Below are 21,524 nucleotides of genomic sequence, written 5' to 3' on the forward strand. Positions count from 1 at the left end.
ACCGAAGGGGCTTTTCAGAGAGAAGAAGAGCAGGGCCTGGGGCAGAGGAGCAAGGTGACGGGCAGCACCTTGCACCCCGTGCCCAGGGCCGCCCCATGAGGACCAGCCCCACGCGAGCTCAGGGCCTGGTGGCTGCGAGGCCCCTGGCTGCTCCCTCCCACATCACCACATGCACAGGCCCTGCAGGGTCCTTGGGGCTGTCACAGCCCCACGGGGAACGCGGCCTGTCCAGGCAGCACTGACCCGCTGTCCAGCCGCTCCTGCCGGCCCTCGGCTCCCCACACTGCCCCGTGCCACAGGGCTTTGCCAGCACTTGCTGACCCTCATCTGCACCTGCTTTTGCAGCGTGCGCCGGTGTCAGCCCAGGGCTGCACGTGGATCTCCTGTTCCTCTGCCTGGTCGCTGGCCATGACGTGCACAGCCCCAGCAGTGCGCTGTGGCCCTGCCTGGGGACACCTCTCCCCAGGCACGTGTCAGAGGAGACAGCTGGCCCAAACATCGACCCGGTTACAGCTGCACCATTTCTGTGCCTGGGACGTGTCTCCCCTCACAGAGACCCCAACACCCCAGGACACCCCCAGGAACAGGGAGCATTTTGGGCTGCTCTGAGGCGATTCCCCAGCCTGGCTCTGAGCTCTGCAGCACCTGGGCCTGTTTCCCTGGTCCAGGTACTGTGGTGCTGGGGGCCTGTGCCGGGCAGCGCTGGGCTCCTGGGGCAGCAGCATTTGCCTGAGCAGTGCCTGTGGCTGTGGGTCCAGGATAGACACAAGCCCTGGAGTGCGGTGTGGGTGTGAAAGGAGGTGCAAGGGGCCCCGAAGGGTTTGTGTCATCAACACCCATGGACGGCTGCTGCTGGGGTGTTCATGGGTCATTCTGGATGTGGCTGCCTTGGGAATCATGTGGGATGCAGGTATGTAACTGCTGGAAGCCTCTGGGAACTGCCTGTCATTGGTGTTTTCTCCAGGATTTGTCCAGCTGGTTGGAGGGGCCAGCCCCTGCTCAGGACGTGTGGAGATCAGAGATGGAGACCAGTGGAGAACAGTCTGTGACTCACACTTTGGTCTCGAAGCTGCTGATGTTATCTGCAAGGAGCTGCAGTGTGGCACAGTCCTGTCCATCCCCGGGGCAGCTCACTTTGGAGAGGGGGTCGGTGCCATCTGGGACGAAGAGCTGCAGTGTGTGGGGAATGAATCCCTCCTCTCCTCCTGCCCCAGGATGTCCCTCAGCAACCAGACCTGCACCCACGCGAACGACACTGGTGTCACCTGCACACGTGAGCATTCAGGGAGGAGGTGTGAAATGCCTCCCGTGAGCTGTGCGCTGCAGGGTAGGGGAGCAGGGAAGTGACCGTGCTGAGCATGGTGTGAGTGCAGGAGGGGTGGAGTTGTTGTCTGTAATCTTAAAATGACGTGGAAGGAGCAGAAAGGGCTGCTATCCCTTTGGCGTCTCCTTCAACACCTGAGGGTGCAAGAGCACAAAGCCATTGTTAAAATTATCTGTTCTCATTTGTTCATTCACGGGCACCGATAATGAGCAGCAGGAGTCAGATTTCAAAGTTTTTAAAGTTCTATTGCTAGCAATAAGGTGCCTCTTGGCTGGGAGCACAGGAAGGGACCCGAGCAGCTTTTTGTTACAACTTTTAAGTGATAGTAAGTTGTTACATATTCAGTACTTTAGTTTACATAACCAACCAGATCTATCCATGATTCTTAGGTCTACCAATCCCCTTCCCATGCTACAGTATGAGGTAGTTCTGTGCCAGCCTTATATGGTCTATCTTATAATTATTCATTAGCTGATTTGCACCTCTTCTGGTGTTACCGTTGAACAACTGTTGTACTGCTGGCTGGATTAAAGTGGCTTCTTTGCAGATCTTCAACTTTGTACTTAAACCAGGGCTAAGGCAAGGTCAGAGAAGATGTTCTGCTTGGAAGGCACCCTGACCTTGCATGTTCTTTCTCTGCAGAACTAGAGTATAGTGGAAATTTTCTTAACGCCATCTTCACTTTTCCTCCTCTTTCCCCAGAGTACACAGGATTCAGGCTGGTGAATGGCAGCAGGTGTTCGGGGCGGGTGGAGATCCAGGTGCTGGGGACCTGGGGAACCCTCTGTGACTCTCACTGGGACATCTCCGATGCCCACGTTCTCTGTCATCACCTCAACTGTGGATTTGCTGAATCTGTTCCTGGAGGAGGGCATTTTGGGAGAGGAACCGGCCCTGTCTGGAGAGACACCTTCCACTGTGAGGGGACCGAATCCCATTTGGGACAGTGCCCTGTGACTGCCCTGGGGGCCTCCTCATGTTCACATGACAATGATGCTGGCGTTTATTGCTCAGGTGAGTTCAGGGAAAATGGAGGATTAACTAAACTTGCCCCTTGTGTGTGACACGGCAACCCAAAACTGGGAGCCCATGGCAATGACAAACTGAATGTTCTCCCTGGAGAAACCCTGGCTTCCCATGGAGGGATTCAAAGGGCTTTGCCTGCTCAGGTCTCTGCCTCCCTGGGGCAGCTGGTTCAGGCCCTGGAGACCACCGCCAGGCCTGGGCTCCTCCACTCCCCTCCTGCAGCACAGGCACAAGACGGGGCTGTGGGACACAGCTCCACTCAGTGCAGCTGTGAAGGACCCTCCGCTCCCTCCTGCAGCACACAGCCCCGTCCCAGACCACAGAGAGCCCTGCAGACCCTGATCCCACCGCCTGCAGGGGCTGCTGTGGGCGCGTCCAGCAGGAGCAATCCCTGAGGCCGAGCTGCAGAGCGGGGCTGGGATTTGCCCTTGCTTCTTGTCAGTATGAACCCCAAACTCATCCTGTTTTGTAAGAAAGGCCCTCGTGCTTCTGCTTCCTGCCCAGGACACAAGCTCCACATCCCCAATTCCTAGGGATGCAGAGGGGTAGAGACGTGTGGGCTCTCCCCTGGGTGTCTCAGCAGGGGTCAGTCCCAGCATGGAGATGGAGCAAGGCTTGTGCTCATCCTGTCCATCACCCAGGCCGTTGCACAGGCCACTGCTTCCTCCTGCTGAAGCTGCTCCACATTCATCATTAAGGATATATCTGGTGGCTCTGGGATTTGCCCTCACCTCCCATGCTGGCCCATCCCTGTCCCTTCCTGAGAAATGACATTTGTAGTCAGCAAGGTTTAGTGACTGGAGGAAAAAAGAAAAAAAAAAAACTTGGAAAACTTCCATCCTCAAGTTCCTCACTGTGAGCTGGCTACAGATGGGTGAGTCCCTGGGTGTCCCAGGGCATCAGAAATGGGAGACACATGGCAGGGTGCAGGGCTCCCCGGTGTCACAGAGGGTCCAGGGTATTTTGCCTGTCTCCGAACAGAACCCTCTGAATCCCTGTGGCTGGTGGGCGGAGGGAGCCGCTGTGACAGGTGAGTGGAGATGCTGCTGCACGGGACGTGGGTCAGAGTCCTGGATGACCAGTGGGATGTGAACGATGCCAGCGTGGTGTGCCGGCAGCTCCAGTGCGGAGAGGCAGAGCGAGCCTACAACCCGCCGAAGCCTGAGCGAGGGACGGGCCCCGTGGGGCTGAGAAGGGTCCAGTGTGCAGGGAAGGAGACTCGCCTGACCCTCTGCAACATCTCCCTGCCTGAGGCAGTGCTGGAAGGAATTGCGGAGGATGTGGGAGTGGTTTGCTCAGGTGAGTCACTGACAGTCCCCAACACACTGTGCTCCCCAGGGCCGGGAGCCCCTGACAGCTGGGGTTTCTCCCGGCTGCAGGGAGCCGGCGGGTCCGGCTGGTGAACGGGGCAGGGCGCTGTGCCGGGAGAGTGGAGATCTACTACGAGGGCACCTGGGGGACCGTCTGCGACGACTCCTGGGACCTGTCCGACGCCACCGTTGTTTGCCGCCAGCTGGGCTGTGGGGTAGCCATGGAGGCGCCCGGCTCTGCTCATTCCGGGAAAGGCTCTGGGAAGATCTGGCTGGACGAGGTGAACTGCTCCGGGGGTGAAGCTGCTCTCTGGGACTGCCCTGCCGAGGCCTGGGGGCAGCACGACTGCAGGCACAAAGAGGACGCAGGAGTCGTCTGCTCAGGTCTGTGTGGGGAGCAGTGGTGGGAGCCTGCTGCCCAGGAAGACAGGGATGCAGGGAGAGCAGGGCATGGCCGAGCCTGCCCCTGGCTGCCCTGAGCCCCCTTCCTGCCCCCATCCTGGGGACATCCGTGCACAGTCCTCACTGGAGCTAGTCAGGGTTATAGGGAGAGCACAGATGTGCCCAGGGCTTAGAGGGGAGGGTAGTGCTGCACGTTGGGGACTTCTCTCTGCTCCCTTGGTGAAACAGTGACTTGCTGGCAGTGCCCTCTGCCTGTCTGAGCCCTGGGGTGTCCAGAAGAGATCCTGCTCCTTGCAGTAAGCCTTCCTGCCATGGATGCCATAGAATAACCTGGGGGATTTTCAGGGATGCTTCAGGTTTCCTTCTCCTCAGCCCAGGACCAGCTTGTTCCCCCCACTTTGTGCCTTTCCTTCCAGAGTTCACAGCCCTGAGGCTGGAGAAGAGCGACGGCTGCTCTGGGCACCTGCAGGTTTTCTACAATGGGACGTGGGGGAGTGTTTGCTCCAACTCAGTGACTCCTGACACCATGTCCCTGGTGTGCAAAGAGCTGGGCTGTGGAGATGAAGGGTTCCTTGAAACAGACCTGCCATATGGCAGGATATCTGGCTCCACATGGCTGGATCGTGTTCAGTGTGGGAAGATGAACAGCTCCTTTTGGCAGTGTCCCTCTGCTTCCTGGAAGCTGCAGTCATGTGATGACCAACGAGAAGAGACTCACATCACCTGCAGTGGTAAGGCTGGAGCCACCTGGGCACAAAGGCTCACAGCAGGTCCTGCTCCCTGTTCAGCGAGGTGCAATGCAGAGAAAGAGCTTGGAGTGGCTTTTACGTTCCATTTTGGACCACTGTGCTGTCAGTGACACAAACAAGACTTCATCTCTCAGAGTGACACGTGTCCATCAGCAATAGCTGTCCTGAGTTCCCTGCGTAGCCCAAGGAGGGGCAGAGGCACCTCCAGGCAGGGTCTCCTCCAGCTCCCCTTGGACACCTCTTGGAGGTACCTGTTGCTCTCTGTAGCCCATAGAGAGGGCCCAGACAACCACCTTTTAGCTTGGGAAGTCCATGCAGAGCATCCTGCTCATGGCTGTGTTTTGCTGAGGGAACGGGAAGGGGGAGAGTGAAACCAGTCCTGGTGGCTGAGGGTTATGTAGGAAACAGGCAGCGTGCAGGGCACTGCTGGCAGTAGAGCTCAGAGAAGCCTCCCCTCTGGGAACATCCTTCTGCTCCTCTGCTAACCAGGGAGCTTTTGGGGGTGAGCAGACGGGGGTAAGCCTTCAGTGCTGTGCTGTTCTCCCCTGAATTACCAGGGATCCAGCTGTGTCCATGAGCAAGGAGGCACTGGGAGGTTCAAGCACAGGTCAGTCCTGCTCCCATCCACATGACTCCCATGAAGCAGCCCCTTCACCGCAGCATTTCCTTCTTCAGGGAGACGACCAGAAGCCACTCCAGCCCCGGTGGCCGAATGCCCCAACTCTACAAGCTGCACAGGTAGCTGCTCCTCCATGTGCCCTTCTCACTTGGCCAGGCTCTCCCAGCTGCCCCAGTGACATGGGGGGTTCTGCGTTTTCCAGAGATGGAGAAGATTCGTGCTGTGGGAGGAGAGGACGGGTGCTCAGGCAGAGTGGAGGTTTGGCACCGTGGCTCCTGGGGGACGGTGTGCGATGACTCCTGGGACATGAAGGATGCTGAGGTCGCCTGCAGGCAGCTGGGCTGTGGCCCTGCTGTGTCTGCCCTGCGGAAGGCTGCATTTGGGAAGGGGACAGGTCCCATCTGGCTGGAGCGGGTGGAGTGCAGAGGGACGGAGCGATCTCTCTGGGACTGCTGCACCCAGCCTGGGGACAGCGGTGCCTGCCAGCACAAGGAAGATGCTGCTGTGAATTGCTCCGGTGAGTAGCAGTGCTTCATTCCCTTGTTCCAGGACATGTTTCCCCAGCTGTGTCCTCACAAGGCCCCAGAGCTCCTCAGAGCAAGGATGTCCCTGGGGAGGTCAGGTGTCTGGTGTCAGGTGGGGAGCAGCTGTTGTGGGGCTGGGTGTCCTCAGGCTTCTGCCCATGGGACTCCTGCAAACCCTGTAAGTGCATCCCCTGATCTGCTGGTGCTGTCCTCCCTATGGCCCAGAGCAGAGGACCCTGGGCCTGTCATGGGGACCCAGAGAAGGACAGTTCAGATGGGACTTTAAGGGGATGTCCGTGCGCATGCACACACACACACACACACACGCACCTCTATCTCTCTCTCTGCTCTGCAGCTGCACCGAGGACAACAACGTCACCCCCCCGAGCAGGTAACCTCCCCTCCTCCCTGAGGTTGATCTCTCTGGGGCCAGGTTGTGACCTGCAGCCCAAGGGAAGGGGCTCTGTGCTGGGGTGTGAAGCCCTGGAGAGGAAGCCCTGGGGTGGGAGCGGGTGTCTTTGGGGAGGGTTGTGATTCAGCCAGCAGGGTGGGAACTGCCCTGTGACCCAACCCTGTGCCCCCACCCCCTGCTGCCATGTGTGTGGGGGGGGTCAGGACTAGGATGTCCCTGGACCCCCACCTCCCCCAGGCCAGGGGCTGCCTCGTCCATGTCCCTGCCCATGCAGATCTCACCCAGGGCCGTGCAAGGGACAGCGGGAGAATCTCGGTGCCTGTCATCATCTGCATCATCCTGGGGGCCCTGCTCTGCCTGCTGCTGGCCCTCCTGGTGGGACAAGTGCGAAGTGCCAGGGCTCAGCGCAGAGGTGGGTCCTTCCCCATCGGTCCCAGGGTGGGCGATGCCTCTTGGCAGCCCCATGGGTGCTGTGGGGTGTCTGTGAGGGGCACAGATGGAGCTGGGGTGGGGGTGCTGCCTCCTGCCCTATTCCCTGCCCCTCCACTGTTAGGCTGTGGGACACCAGCAACCAGGGGAGGAGAGAGTCCAGATGCAGGAGGAGATGGTGATGGACGAGGAGAGAAATGGCAGCAAGAGGCCGGGGGAGACGGGAGCAGCAGGAGACATCTGAGGATGCTGCTGGCTGTGCTCTGGGCAGTGCTGGAGGGGAGGCTGTGGGGCAGGAGCGATGCCAGGAGGAGCCCAGGGCAGGGGGTCTCTCAGTGCGGGTGTCTGGTCCCCAGGCTGCTCTCTCTGCCCAGCCCTGCCCACCCATGGCAGGGCAGGGCCGTGTTATGGACCCATCTGGCAGAGAGCAGGGAGCTCCCCAGGGAGAGGAGCTGTGGGAGCTGCTCCACGGACCAGACTCGGGGCCAAAAGGGGCATGGGGCTGTCTCTGAAGGGACAGGGTGAGGGTGACGTTGTCCCAGACCATCTCCACAGGGACGTTGCTGTCACTGGGGACGTGGCAGTGGTGCCTGGCCAGAGCAGTGGGGCTGGGCTGTGGGGTCAGTGCTGGTCTGGTCTGGGGGGAAGGGCTGGGTGACCACATCGGGGTCTGGTCTCCTGTCTCCACGTCCCTGTGCCGACCCTGCCTCTGTCGCCAGGCTCCAGGAGGTCTCTGGAGCCCTTCTCTGAGGCCGTGTACCAGGAGATCGACTACAGCTTGACATGGGAGAAGCAGGCGATGTTCGGTCGCTCAGGTCGGTGTGGGTCCGCTTTGGAGGGAGCATGTCTGCAGGGCCCTTTCCCCCAGCCCTGACCCAGGACAGGACCTTGGCAGCCCCCAGACCAGTGGTCCCCACAGTGCTGGGCCACGGGATCTGTGGGGAGAGCAGCCCAGTGAGGAGCTTCCTCCCCACCAGCTCTGCCCATCCCAGCCTGGGGCACAGCTCCTCCCTGCCTGCTGGGCTGCCTGTCCAGGGTTGTACCTGGTGGGTGAGGGAAGGGGCTGTCCCAGGGCAGCTCCGAAAGGCCCTTTGAGATGGGGTTTGTCCCATGGGAGCAGGACAAGCCCCAAGCCCTCCTCCCTGCGCAGTTCCTGCTGTGTGGGTCCCCGTCCCCAGCAGTGCTGGCCATGAGCAGGGTCAGCAGGGCTCACCCCAATAACACCCGCTGCTCCTCTCGCCAGGCTCCTCTTTGGAGGGGTCCCTGACCAAGCTGCAGCCCGAGCCTGGGGACAGCGAGGAGGAGGACGGTCCTGGGTCAGCACCAGGTAATGGAGGGTGAGGCAGAGGAAGGGTTGGTCTCTCCTCCCTGTAGCTGTGTGACCAACAGTGTTGTCACTGAGTGTCACCATCAGGGTGGGGAGGAATCACCATCAGGAATGACTCCAGAGCCATGCAGAGCATGTGAGGGTCGCACGTGCCCATCTGAGCTGGGTGTCTGCAGCCCTGTGCCCTGGGGGGTCACAGGGGGACTTCCCGGGCTCAACCTGTCCCTGCCTCCGGCAGGCCCCAAGCTCACCCTGAGGCATTGACGTCTCCCTGAGCACACAGGGAGTCTCCATAGCCAGATCCGGTGCCGATCCCAGCACTGCTGTCCCTGCAGCTGGGTGAGAGGGATCCCCGCTGCCTCCAGCAGGTGAATGCAGCCAGGGAAGTGCGCATGGGATGTGGCTATGGAGGATCCTCTTGCACCCCTCCTGGGAAACCTGCATGCTCGATCACCTCCCTGAAATGCCTGTACACCAATGCACGCAGCTTGGGGAACAAACAGGAAGAACTAGAGATATCTGTGCGGTCGCAGGGCCATGATCTCATTGCCATTACGGAGACATGGTGGGATAGCTCGCATGACTGGAGTGCTGTCATGGATGGCTACGTGCTTTTTAGGAAAGACAGGCCAGGAAAGCGAGGTGGTGGAGTTGCTCTTTATGTGAGAGAGCAACTGGAATGTATTGAGCTGTGCCTAGGGGTGGATGAAGAGCGAGTCGAGAGCTTATGGGTAAGGATCAAAGGGCAGGCTAATAGAGGTGACACTGTTGTGGGTGTTTACTACAGGCCACCTGATCAGGATGAGGAAGTTGATGAGGCCTTCTACAGACAGCTGGAAGTAGCCTCACGATCCCAGGCCCTGGTTCTCATGGGGGACTTCAACCACCCCGATATCTGCTGGAAAGACAACACAGCTAGGCACAAACAGTCCTGGAGATTCCTGCAGAGCATTGGTGACAACTTCTTGACCCAGGTGGTGGAGGAGCCAACAAGGAGAGGTGTGCTGCTGGACCTCGTACTAACAAACAAAGAAGGACTGGTGGAAGATGTGAAGGTTGGGGGCTGCCTTGGCTGCAGTGACCATGAGATGGTGGAGTTCAGGATCCTGCGAGGAGGCAGCAGGGCACCAAGTAGGATCGCAACCCTGGACTTCAGGAGAGCAAACTTTGGCCTCTTCAGGGACCTACTTGGAGGAATCCCATGGGTGAGGGCCCTGGAAGGAAGGAGTGTTCAAGAGAGTTGGTTAATATTCAAACATCACCTCCTCCAGGCTCAAGAGCGGTGCATCCCTTTGAGTAGGAAGTCAAGCAAAGGAGGTAGGAGACCTGCATGGATGAGCAAGGAGCTCCTGGCAAAACTCAACCAGAAGAAGGAAGTCTACAGAAAGTGGAAAGGGGGACAGGCCACTTGGGATGAATATAGGAATGTTGTCAGAGTATGCAGGGATGCGACGAGGAAGGCTAAGGCCCGTTTGGAATTAAATCTGGCTAGAGATGTCAAGGACAACAAGAAGGGCTTCTTCAAATACATCAGCAGCAAGAGGAAGACTAGGGAAAATGTGGGCCCTTTGCTGAATGGGGTGGGTGTCCTGGTGACGAAGGATGCAGAGAAGGCAGAGTTACTGAATGCCTTCTTTGCTTCAGTCTTTACTGGTCAGGCCAGCCCTCAGGAACCCCAGACCCTGGTGGCAAGAGAGAAAGTCTGGAGAGAGGAAGACTTTCCCTTGGTGGAGGAGGAGTGGGTTAGAGATCATTTAAGCAAACTTGACACCCACAAATCCATGGGCCCTGATGGGATGCACCCACGAGTGCTGAGGGAGCTGGCGGACATTATTGCTAAGCCACTCTCCATCATCTTTGAAAGGTCATGGAGAACAGGAGAGGTGCCCGAGGACTGGAAGAAAGCCAATGTCACCCCAGTCTTTAAAAAGGGCAAGAAGGAGGACCCAGGGAACTACAGGCCAGTCAGCCTCACCTCCATCCCTGGAAAGGTGATGGAGCAGCTCATCCTGGAAGCCATCTCCACGCATGTGGAGGAAAAGAAGGTGATCAGGAGTAGTCAGCATGGCTTCACCAAGGGGAAATCATGCCTAACCAATCTGATAGCCTTCTATGATGGAATGACTGGCTGGGTAGATGAGGGGAGAGCAGTGGATGTTGTCTACCTAGACTTCAGCAAGGCTTTTGACACTGTCTCCCATAGCATCCTCATAGACAAGCTCAGGAAGTGTGGGTTAGATGAGTGGACAGTGAGGTGGATTGAGAACTGGCTGAATGGCAGAGCTCAGAGAGTTGTGCTCAGTGGCACAGAGTCTAGTTGGAGGCCTGTAGCTAGCGGTGTCCCCCAGGGGTCAGTCCTGGGTCCAGTCTTGTTCAACTTCTTCATCAATGACCTGGATGAAGGCACAGAGTGCACCCTCAGCAAGTTTGCTGACGATACAAAACTGGGAGGAGTGGCCGATACGCCAGAGGGCTGTGCTGCCATTCAAAGAGACTTGGACAGGCTGGAGAGGTGGGCAGAGAGGAACCTCATGAAATTCAACAAAGGGAAGTGCAGGGTCCTGCACCTGGGGAGGAATAACCCCATGCACCAGTACAGGTTGGGGGTTGACCTGCTGGAAAGCAGCTCTGCTGAGAAGGACCTGGGAGTGCTGGTGGACACCAAGTTAAGTATGAGGCAGCAATGTGCCCTTGTGGCCAAGAAGGCCAATGGTATCCTGGGCTGCATCAGAAAGAGTGTTGCCAGCAGGTCGAGGGAGGTGATTCTCCCCCTCTACTCAGCCCTGGTGAGGCCACATCTAGAGTACTGTGTCCAGTTCTGGGCTCCCCAGTACAAGAGGGATGTGGCACTACTGGAGCAAGTCCAGCGAAGGGCCACAAAGATGATTAGGGGACTGGAGCATCTCTCTTATGAGGAAAGGCTGAGAGAGCTGGGCCTGTTTAGCTTGGAGAAGAGAAGGCTGAGAGGAGATCTTATCAATGTGTACAAGTATCTGAAGGGAGGGTGTCGAGAGGATGGGGCCAGACTCTTTTCAGTGGTGACGAGCGACAGGACGCGAGGCAATGGGCACAAACTGAAACACAGACACTTCCATCTTAACATGAGGAAAAACTTTTTCACTGTGAGGGTGACAGAGCACTGGAAGAGGTTGCCCCGAGAGGTGGTGGAGTCTCCTTCTCTGGAGATATTCAAAACGCGCCTGGATGCAATCCTGTGCAATGTGCTCTAGGTGACCCTGCTTGAGCAGGGGGGTTGGACTAGATGATCTCCAGAGGTCCCTTCCAACCTCAGTGATTCTGTGATTCTGTGATTCTGTGATATGTTTCTATGTATATAGTAAAGGAAAATAACTATGAAGTCTTATGGAGTGTCATAAAATTGACATATTATATTGACTGCTGATCTGCATGTGTTTATATTTTTGTTTTATATATACTCATTCATCTGAAGCATATATCTTGTTGTGTAGGTGTATATCCATATTACATATATCCATTTTCTAGCAAATTAATTAGAAAAAATCATAAAATAGATTGATTTTGTGTGCAGATCAAAAACAGTAGATTATTTTCAGTATCTTTAAGGATGAAAATGAAAGAAATCAGCAATGAACATGAAAAGACTGAGAATCAGATCCTGATGAGGCAAACAGAAGTCAGCCACCCAGAGCTATTCTTACTTTTGAAAATGTATTGGGGAATTAGCTCAAGTGGTAGAGCACTTGCTTAGCATGTGAGAGGCAGCGGGATCGATGCCCGCATTCTCCAAAGCTTTTAGGGGACTGGAGCATCTCTCTTATGAGGAAAGGCTGAGAGAGCTGGGCCTGTTTAGCTTGGAGAAGAGAAGGCTGAGAGGAGATCTTATCAATGTGTACAAGTATCTGAAGGGAGGGTGTCGAGAGGATGGGGCCAGACTCTTTTCAGTGGTGACGAGCGACAGGACGCGAGGCAATGGGCACAAACTGAAACACAGACACTTCCATCTTAACATGAGGAAAAACTTTTTCACTGTGAGGGTGACAGAGCACTGGAAGAGGTTGCCCCGAGAGGTGGTGGAGTCTCCTTCTCTGGAGATATTCAAAATGCGCCTGGATGCAATCCTGTGCAATGTGCTCTAGGTGACCCTGCTTGAGCAGGGGGGTTGGACTAGATGATCTCCAGAGGTCCCTTCCAACCTCAGTGATTCTGTGATTCTGTGATTCTGTGATATGCACGCTCCCACAACCCCGGGGGAGGTGGGACGGATGCTGAGTCTCCTGTGGCCCTGCCAACACCAGTGTCTCAGCCCCTCATTCCTGCACGTCCTTCCTTCCTCCGCTCTGCAGGAGGGCTCTTCTCATTGCCACCAGCTCCCCTCTCCTTTCAGATGTCCCTGTCCTGCCCAGAGGTGACCCAGCAGACGGCTATGATGATGCCAGAGAAGTCTCTGACCCCGGGGAGGATGTTGTTCCTGGGCAGCGAGACTGGGAAGTGCCCAGGGAAGCGAAGGAGGGAAACAGGCCTGTGGAGGCTCAGAGAGGTGAGGGGGAAGTGCAGTGCTGCCGGCTCCTGGGGTGCCGTCCCCAGTGCCCAGTGAGTCACTGCATACTGAGAGCCCGACCTCCCGGGACAGGGAGGGAACCTGCGCCAGGAGTTTTCCTGCTATGGAAAGTGGGGTGGGATAAGGGGCCGATATCTCGGCACAGTAAGAGGAGGGAGAGGAAGGGGATTTACAGCCCAGGAGGGGCACGTGCATGGGGCCAACTGCAATGCACCGGCCTTGCTGCTTCCAGAGGGGAGCCTGCGTTCCTGGAGAAGTGATGGGGCCCCAGGAGCCAAGAGAGATGCCCCATCCCTGCTCCCTGCAGACACGGGGTACGATGATGCTGAAGAGGCAACTCTGACACATCCCCATGAGGACACCAAGACTGAGAGACTGGACCCTGGTGCCCAAAGGTCCCTGAGCCCAGGGCCAGGAGAGCCCACCCCTGCCATGCGGTTGGGTGCACCTGAGACAGAAGAGAGGTCTGTGCAGCTGGGAGAGCCGTGAGTGCCAGAGACCAGTCTCCCTTCTCCCACTGGTAGCAGAAAGAGCTGGGCATTTTGTCTATTTTTATTCGTCTACTTCTATGCCATGCATTGGTATTTGTTCTTATTAAAACCATTTGGGAGTTTGATCCAGAGCTGGTGCTTCCCTCCCCAGGTGTCGGGGAGGGCGAAGCGCCAAGAACCAGCAGTGGGGAAGGGACACATCTCGGGACCAGCAGGCTCTGAGACAGGCTGTGCGCCTGCAAGTGCCCATGGACCCTGGAGTGTGGGAATAGTGAACAGTCCAGCTGGAGGATATTCCTGCTGGCAGAGACATTTCCATGCTGCAAACCACACGCAGAGCTTCCAGCCAAACTGGGTCTCTCTGCAGGGTCCCGTAATGCCCCTCTGGGCAGGGAGGTCCAGTCTCCTCACCCCGGGAGTGCCCCTGCTTGCTCTTTTCCCAGGGGCTCTGCCTGGACTACCCTGGTCCCAGGCAAGGATGCCACCACCGAGAGGCAGTGACAGGGTTGGTCCTGGGCTGTGGCCCCACAGCAGTGAGCCTGGAGGTGACAGCAGAGCCCTGAACACCCCAGCCAGCCCCAGAGGGGCTCATTGCCTGGGGATCACCTCCCCACAGCAGTTGGGAGGCAGCTCTGCTTTCCGCTGCCCCCATGCACAGTGCAGAGCAGCTTGTTGAGGCGCCCGGGCCTGAGATTTCCCCTCCTCTGGCTCCACAGGGTCTCCCATTTCCAGGGGCTGCTCCTGGCTCCCGTGGTCCTCATGGACCCCCGAGCACTCCTGGCACAGCCCAGAGCTGGCTCCTTCCTGGCAGGGGCTGTGAGGCACCAGGGCTGTGGGCAGTGCTGGGACCCCTCTCCTGCTCCCATCCACCCCCACCCCTCTGCCCTCTCGCTGATGGGCTGCAAGGGCAGAAGGAGCTGCCTCACCTGGGGCGCCAGTTTGGGTCCGTGCAGGGGAATATCTGTGTGCAGGGGAATATCTGTGTGCAGACGCAGGGGACGGGAGCAGTCAGTGACAGGAGAGGACATTTCCTTCAGCAGGGTGGGAGTCAGAAGAAGGAGAGGGCAGTGGGCTGGAGAAGGGACCACCTCAACACGCAGGCTCCAGCCCAAAGTCACGGTTCAGCCCCTGGCCTTGGGACAGGCCCAACCCCGAGCATGCTCACAAGGGCATATTTCCATGGAGAGAAGATTTCATGCCCACTCCTAAAGCAGTTGCCGATGGGAGCTGAGAGAGGATCCCTGGTCCTAGGCCGGGTTTTAACCAACTGCGCCCCAGTGCCCACAGGTGAGAAACTTCTCACACAGGAGCTGAGTGGGGAGGAGGGTTCGACAGCTGTGCAGCATCTGGCACCCAAACTGCCCTCCCTCCTCCAGCCGGGGGGAGTCTCCGGACCCCGCTGGCTCTTCCTGATGGATTCCCCGTGCCACACACTGGTGGGCAGCGGGGCTAAGGCCAAGCGCACAAAAACACACTCCGCCTTCACCCTGGCTCATTTCCTTTCCTGTTCCCTACTTTTTGCCTTGCATTTTTCTCTTTCCTTCCTTTTCTCATCCCCCCACCCCACCACTTATGCATCCATCCTCCACTCATTTACTGATTTCAGCCTTGGCAGGCACAGGAAAGCATGGGACCACGCCACTGCCATCAGCTCTCCCTGCCCAGCTGCCCCAGCACAGCTCGCCTCTCCCCCACAACAGGCACCATCAGGCCGGGAGACAAAATCAGATGTCTCTGCCCAGGGTCTGGTTCCTCTCTCGGGGAGGCAGAGGATAACGTCCCCAGTGCTGCCCAGCACTGGCTCTGCTTCACAGGAGGGTTTCAGCTCTGGGGCCCAGGAGGGGCAGCTCTCCTCTGCCCCAGCAGCCAAGCCTCAGCCCGGCAGTGGGGCTGTGTGAGCCCCCTCCATTCCCCCAGCCGGAGCAGGGCAAAGCCGGGCTCCCTGCTGAGAACAGCCACAGCTCGGTAGTGCTGCAAACAGCAGGATCCTGCCCTCGAGGAGAGGAGGGAGCCAGCGGCTGTCACCAGCACCCTCTCCCATGGCAGCGTTTCCCCGTGTTGTGCTGGGAGCTCCTCCAGCCCCAGGACCTGCACTGACCCTCCATGGGCAGCAGCATGTCCCAGGGCTGGGGATGTCTTGGCTCCTCTCCAGGACAGAGCCCTGGTTCTGGGGACCTTGCAGGATGGCTGGGCCGTGTGTGCAGAGCTGGGAAGGGATCGCGAGAGGAGCCTGGACCCCCAGTGTAGGCGTGAGGGGAAAGTACCAGCACTGCTCAGCAAGGGCTCTCAGACATCTCTGTCCCACTAGCCTCAGGGCTCAGCCCCAGCAGCGCTGCATATGCCAAGGCAGGGGGACACTGGGGCGCAGAGGGGCTCTTGCTCTGGGGCAGACACCTCCGTGCTGGAGCACCCTCTCTGCAGGGACCTCATCCTGTGCCAGGTGCCCCTAACCAGCCTCTTCTGCCCTGGAGCTCTGCCCACACCAAGCTTTGGCAAAGACCGAGATTTACACCTCAGGACGATAGCGCAGTACGAGCAAGGGCCGGATCCTGCTCCTTCCCCTTGCTGCACCCAGACCAGCCGCTCTCCCCTCAGGGCTGGGCAGGGGCCCTGCATGAGCCCTGGGCTCTGAGACTTGCGCAGCCGCGAGGAACGCAGGGCTCAGCTGGCGCTTGGTGCCATGTCCAGCCCTCGGCTGCGCTGCAGGAGAGCTGGGCTGTGCCAGCCCCAATCAGGGTCGGCCCTGCCCTCTTGCCCCTTCCCGGGAACAGAGCCCTGCTCAGCCTGGCTCTGGCCCCACATGCACTGCTCTCTGCCAGGGACACCCATGGTGTCACCAGCACAGCCCCAGGGCGGTGGGCAGGGCAGGGGTGATGCTGGGGGCTCTGGGGGGAGCTGGGGCTCAGATATCACCTCTGTCCCCAGGACCTGGAGCCTCCCTGCTGGCAGCCCCTGCCCTGAGACAGCCCCCTCCCTCCCTCCCCAGCCCCTGGCCCATCTCTCCCTGTGGGAGATGCAGGACTCAAGCCTGAGTCCAGTGGGAGTGGGTGTTTCCCATGGGGAAGAGGGTTGGGTTTGCAGCGCCCATGTGCATTAGTCACCTCCATGGGGGTCTTGCTCTGCAAATACCCTTCTCCCATAGGCTTCCCACAGTCTGGCTGGAGACAAGTGGTGCTGGCTCTGCTCAGCCCCATGGCCCCTCCACCATGGGGTTAGCACCCGCTCAGCCAGTCCTGGGGCTGTGTCAGGCCCTGCCCTTCCCCACAGGGACATGAGGGGCTGGGCTCAGCCCTCACATGAAGGACACACTCTCCCCAACATCTGGCGCAGGGATCTCTCTGCTCAGCTGCAGAAATGTCACTACACTCACACACATGGACATGGGCCAGAGATGGACAAAGAGTGACAAAATGAAGACATGCCTGTTCTATCCCTCGGATGATGTTTTGGGCATGCCCAGCAGATATTTGCCAGGTCCAAATCTCTCACCTTGGCTGCAGGACACAGCACACCTACTCTGAAGCTCCATGCAGAGCCCTCAGCAGGGGCAGAGGGGCACAGCACAAGTGCCTGGGTCCATAACCAGAAGACGATGGATCAAAATGGTTTGTTTGCTTCACAGACATTCATAGACAAAGTGTTTGTTTAAAAAAAAAAAAAAATCTAATTCCTTTGGATCTTTTGCTAAGATAATGCTCATTTAGGGAATCCAAACCTCTTGAACAAGATTGCTTGGTTGCTGTCCAGCTGTTGACATTATTCTCTGTCACAAGTGTCCTTGCAACAGCATCTTCACCTGGGTCAGGTGACAGTCCCTCGGGGGGGTGTTTCAGTGAACCCTGATAATCCAGCTGGCCTGTGGTCCCATGTAACCACTCCAGAGCATGCACGATCCACTCCCATTGATATAGGACTATATCAGATAAATTTGAATGTCATCCTTGTATCACAGGCATAACTTCAAATCCAAAGATCTTGCCACACTGCAAAAGAAGTGACATCCTCATCCCAGTGTTGTCCCCCTTTACCTGCCTTCCCTCTCCCCTTTCCCTGAGCTCTTCTTTTGGCTGACCCTGAGCTGAGCTGACTTGTCCCATCCCCTTGCCTGATGGGAAGGACAGAAGAGGGAAGAGCGTGTGTCAGTGCCAGGTGGTTGTGTCTGTACATCTCATTACTGAATGGGCAGAAGGGAGGGTGCAGTGCCATGGGGCAGGGAAAGAGCCCAGCTGAGTCCCTGCTCCAGAGACTGTGTGGGGACGTGGGAGTGATTCACACATCTGCCTGATGTGCAGACAGCTCTGCCAGAGATCCCCCACCCTGTGGCAGGGTCAGTCCTTCATCTACCCCAAGCACAACATTGGGATAGAGGACAGCGCTCTCCATCCAGGCGCTGCTTGATCCTTAGCCTGACGGGCTGGAGAGAGGCTGAGTCTGGAGACAGAGAGGGATGTCCTGGGTCTCAGTCATAGCTGAGCTCCTGATGGGAGAGCAGGGTTCAGCAGCAGCAAGAGCTGCCAAGACGGCCAGCGCAGCATGTGGGGCTGCAGGAGCTCCTGCGGGGACAGGGGACTGCAAGGTGCTGCAGCTGGGCTGGGCAGGGCAGCCTGATGGGTGAGTACATTTGGGTAAGGAAAGTGGGGAGGATCAAGACATTTGTGTTGTGAGCTAGTACTGAGGGGATAGAGAACACAAAAGCAAAGTCTGTGTGCAATGTTCAGGACAAGTATTAAAAAAAAAAAAGTAAATTTGGAGAGCAAAACTGACTGCCAGTCTTTGATCTGGGGCTGTTGTGAAGTCATGGTTTTACAGGCAGCTTTTAGCCTCCCTGCTAGACCCCAGGGGAGTCACTGCCCTTCTGCCCTGCCTTGTGCCCTTTCAGCAGGAAGGAGCTGATGCAGAGGGATGTTCAGTAGGGGTCCCAGACAGGTCCCTCTGTGCTCTTCCTCACACTGAAGTTCCTGCTCCCTGTGCAGATGGTTAAACAGCCCCCTCCCTGCCACTTGCATTCAGCGCTTCTCCCTCTACATCTGCTGGGCCAGGACGCCAAGGACAGACCCCACTCTGCACTCTGCTTTGTCTCTTGGCATACAAATCCCATCCTTTTCCACAAATCCAATCTTTCTCCCTCTCAGGCCCACTGCCCTTCGGAGGGCAAGGGCCAGGCTGCCAACGCACCCCTCCATCTCAGTCAGACATCTCCCATAGCATCGCAAATGAGGGGAAGAAATTGCCATGGGCAGAGCAGGAACTTTTAATGAAACCCTACTGGGAGGTTTGGCAGGTCAGATCAAATGACCCCAAACACCCCTTAGGACCTCAGCTTTTACTCTCAGCATCAGTGTTCATGGCCTCACTTGAGCTTCCCCAACAGCCGGCAGCCCAACTATGGGACTTTAATAACACTGGGACTTCGCTTGGACCACAAGCCCCCTTCCTCATGGTTCCTTGCCTCTTAGAGATGCTTCTGGAAAACAGCTCCAGAGGAAGTACTGGGGTTTCTTCAAATGAGTTCTCCAAAAGTGCTCTTCTCTCTTCACTTGCTTTGCTTGTCTCTTCAGCAAAAGGTACAGGAAAGGGAAATCTTCCCAGGGGTTCAGATTGGAGGAAAGACAAGAATCCCTTCCCCCATGATTCTGAAGTGATATTCCACCTGGAGGGCCACAGAAAAGAAACAGCAAAGATTATCACTGGCATCTGGTATTTTCCAGTGCACAAAGGTCATTTCTCATCCTCTCTTCTGCCCCTTGTCTTCAGCCTTCCTGTCAGTGCTCTTATGCCCCTAAGCTAATACTGGCAGGTCTGCAAATCACATATTTGCTTGGATGTGGAGGAAAAAGGATGAGCAGGGAGGCACTGCGGGGCGGAACATGGGAAGGTTGTAACGGGCGGAGCACTGCTGCCGGAGAAGAAGGCGGGGCTTTACAGCATTATAAAAGAGCAGGACACGCTTCATTAAACGCCATTTTGCCACTCCTCATATTGGTGTCTGTGTGGTGATGGTCCGGGGCCTGGGGAGAAGGCCCCGTGCCTCCTCGGTAAGAACGAGAACGGTAACACTTGGACCAATGAGCTAAATGATCACTGAGCTAAACAGATACTGTCCATCCCCTATCCCTGAAAGGCCCAGCAGGTACATTCCCTCCAGAAACAGGGCCAAAGGGGGGGGGGGGTGTTCTTCTGAGGTGTTTCCTGAGAATGCAGCAGTGACAAATGCATTGCAAAACTACAGCATGACCTGCATCTTTTAAAGCAAGGCTCAGACAAGGTTGGTCAATGGCCAAATGAACATGCAGGAAGGGGTCTTTCATACTCACTGCCCATAGAACTGCGCTTCTCCACAAGTCCATATGGCACAAGGAGGACCTCAGTCAGTAGCACGTACCTCTCCTGGCCACCTCTGCATTCTTGTAACAAGTTTCTCAGGTGGCGGCATGCCTTCAGCACTGCCCTTCCTCCTGCCTCGCTCCACCTTCCTTGAGCAGCTCCCTTGGATGCCTGGCAGCACGCTGAAAATACACATTGTGGGGAGGTGGTGTGAGCACAGGGGGAGTTTGGTCTCTGTCCTGTACTCACAAGCTGGGCAGAGACAGAGATCACCCCCAGCTGAAATGCCCAGGGCTGCATGATGTGCCCGCAGGAATGCTCAGCATGCCCAGATACAGGCTCTGTCTTGATGCGGCAAGGAGAGCAGCAGGGTCCTTTACAAAGACAGCCTCTAAGACACACGTCCTGGCTAATGTATTAAACACTGCTCAATGGTCCCAGCTACCGTGTGTTTTGGTATGGAAAACTGATTGTTCCTGGACACCCAGTGTCAAAGAAGGAGAAAGTGGTCAGGGGTGTAAAGGCATTCCTGCCATCAAGGGATCAGGAGTCACTGTGACATGTGATAAAAGACATTCAGAGCTGCTATGTATCTTGTGTCCAGAGGAAGCATCTCACCCAAACAAGCACAAGGGTCCAGGGTCACCCTCATCCATTCCTCCAAGGGTCTCACCTGCCATGAGGCGCTTTGCCCTCAGATTTCTTCCCCTTTCCTTTCTGCATAGTCGGAGCTGTAATTTTGGGTGGAGGATGTCTCTCTCTCAAGAGGAGGCGCTGGGCAGGAAGATTTCCTATAAGCAGGAGACAAGAAAACACCTCAGGATAGAATTGCAGAGACCTTTTGAAAAGGAAGGATATGCAGATCTGATCAAGCCTGTGATAAAACTGTCAGGCCTCCAGCTGATTCCTTTTATGTCTTCTTTCCTGGGTGGTCTTTGGCCCTTCCAGACACTGGCTTCTCTCTTTCTTTTAGTTTTTACTGTGCAACATCATTTCTTGTGGTACTGTTTTTTCTGTTCTTTCGTGTTCTATCCTAGTCACATTATGAAAAAGGAGGCTTGCTGGGATGTATTGGTGAATGATCAGAGTCTCTCTGGGGGCAACAATTTCACACAAGGGGAGCAGATCCTTGGATCTGTCTACTGATCTCATATGCCTGCAGTTCCTCTGTTGACACAGTCAACCCAAAGGCAGTTTTGGGGATGTTTATGAGAAATTTGGAAAGAAAGGTAAGAACTCCTTGCTTTGAAAATGAAAGGAAGTCTTGGCATAGGTTACCAGACTTTGTACCATCTACGCAAGGTGACTCTTCCCATCAGTTGAAAACACACTGATTCCATGAAAGAGCTCAGCCCCTCCATTACATACAGCTCCGGGCACAATTTAGGATTCACATTGCCCAAGGACAGTTCTCAGGTTTGCCTCTCTTCTGCACCAACGCCTCAAAAGGAAGAGCAGTTTGCAGTGCACGCCAGGGCACTGAGTCCCGTGCAAATGGGGGAAAGTTTAACTTGGAGGTATCAGCTGCAGGTGAGAGCGTTGGGCTGCCCCGAGGTCTTGTTCCCACAGGACTCACTTGAGATTTCCCATATTGGGTAAGCAGCATCACCTCTAGTGCCTCATGCTACCTGAGCCATCGCACTGTCACCTTGGCTCCAATGCCCTGCCAAAGAGGACAGAGGGAGAAGACACAAACCCCTGCCAGGAACCAGCTGCTTCATTACCTTTCTTGACACTGCACCCATCTTTTCCCATCTCTTCTTCCCATGTCGGCTTCACAGGTGCCACGGGTGGTTTTCTAGCTGTACCCTCAAACTTGTACCTGGAAACAGGAAAAAGACACCAGTCTAAAGGGAGGGCACCACACTTCCTTTGCCCCTTGGGTGAATAATGAGGACACAGAGGCATTTGGGAGCTACTGGGAAGTCCATCTTTTTCCAAAGCAGAATATGAAGAATATGCCAGATGCTGGAGGAGTGCAGTAGCAAGCTGAGTGACATCGTGAAGACCTCCAGCGCCTGGAGGGGCATGAGCTTCCTCATCAGGC

At 56.6% G+C, this 21,524-nt stretch overlaps 1 protein-coding gene across 1 annotated transcript in view; it reads left to right on the forward strand.

Moving 5' to 3' along the window:
* Nucleotides 1-3,737: 3,737 nt before the first annotated feature.
* Nucleotides 3,738-21,524, forward strand: part of LOC136993811 (antigen WC1.1-like) — a gene marked incomplete at its 5' end in the record, with an annotated part of 107,793 nt that continues 90,006 nt past the window's right edge. The window contains 2 exons of the mRNA XM_067308757.1: nucleotides 3,738-4,044; nucleotides 4,479-4,793. Of these exons, the coding sequence (XP_067164858.1) occupies nucleotides 3,738-4,044; nucleotides 4,479-4,793 (622 nt within the window). The remainder of the gene's footprint in view (nucleotides 4,045-4,478; nucleotides 4,794-21,524) is intronic.

This window comes from Apteryx mantelli, chromosome 20 (genome assembly GCF_036417845.1).
Source record: "Apteryx mantelli isolate bAptMan1 chromosome 20, bAptMan1.hap1, whole genome shotgun sequence".
NCBI lineage: Eukaryota > Metazoa > Chordata > Aves > Apterygiformes > Apterygidae > Apteryx > Apteryx mantelli.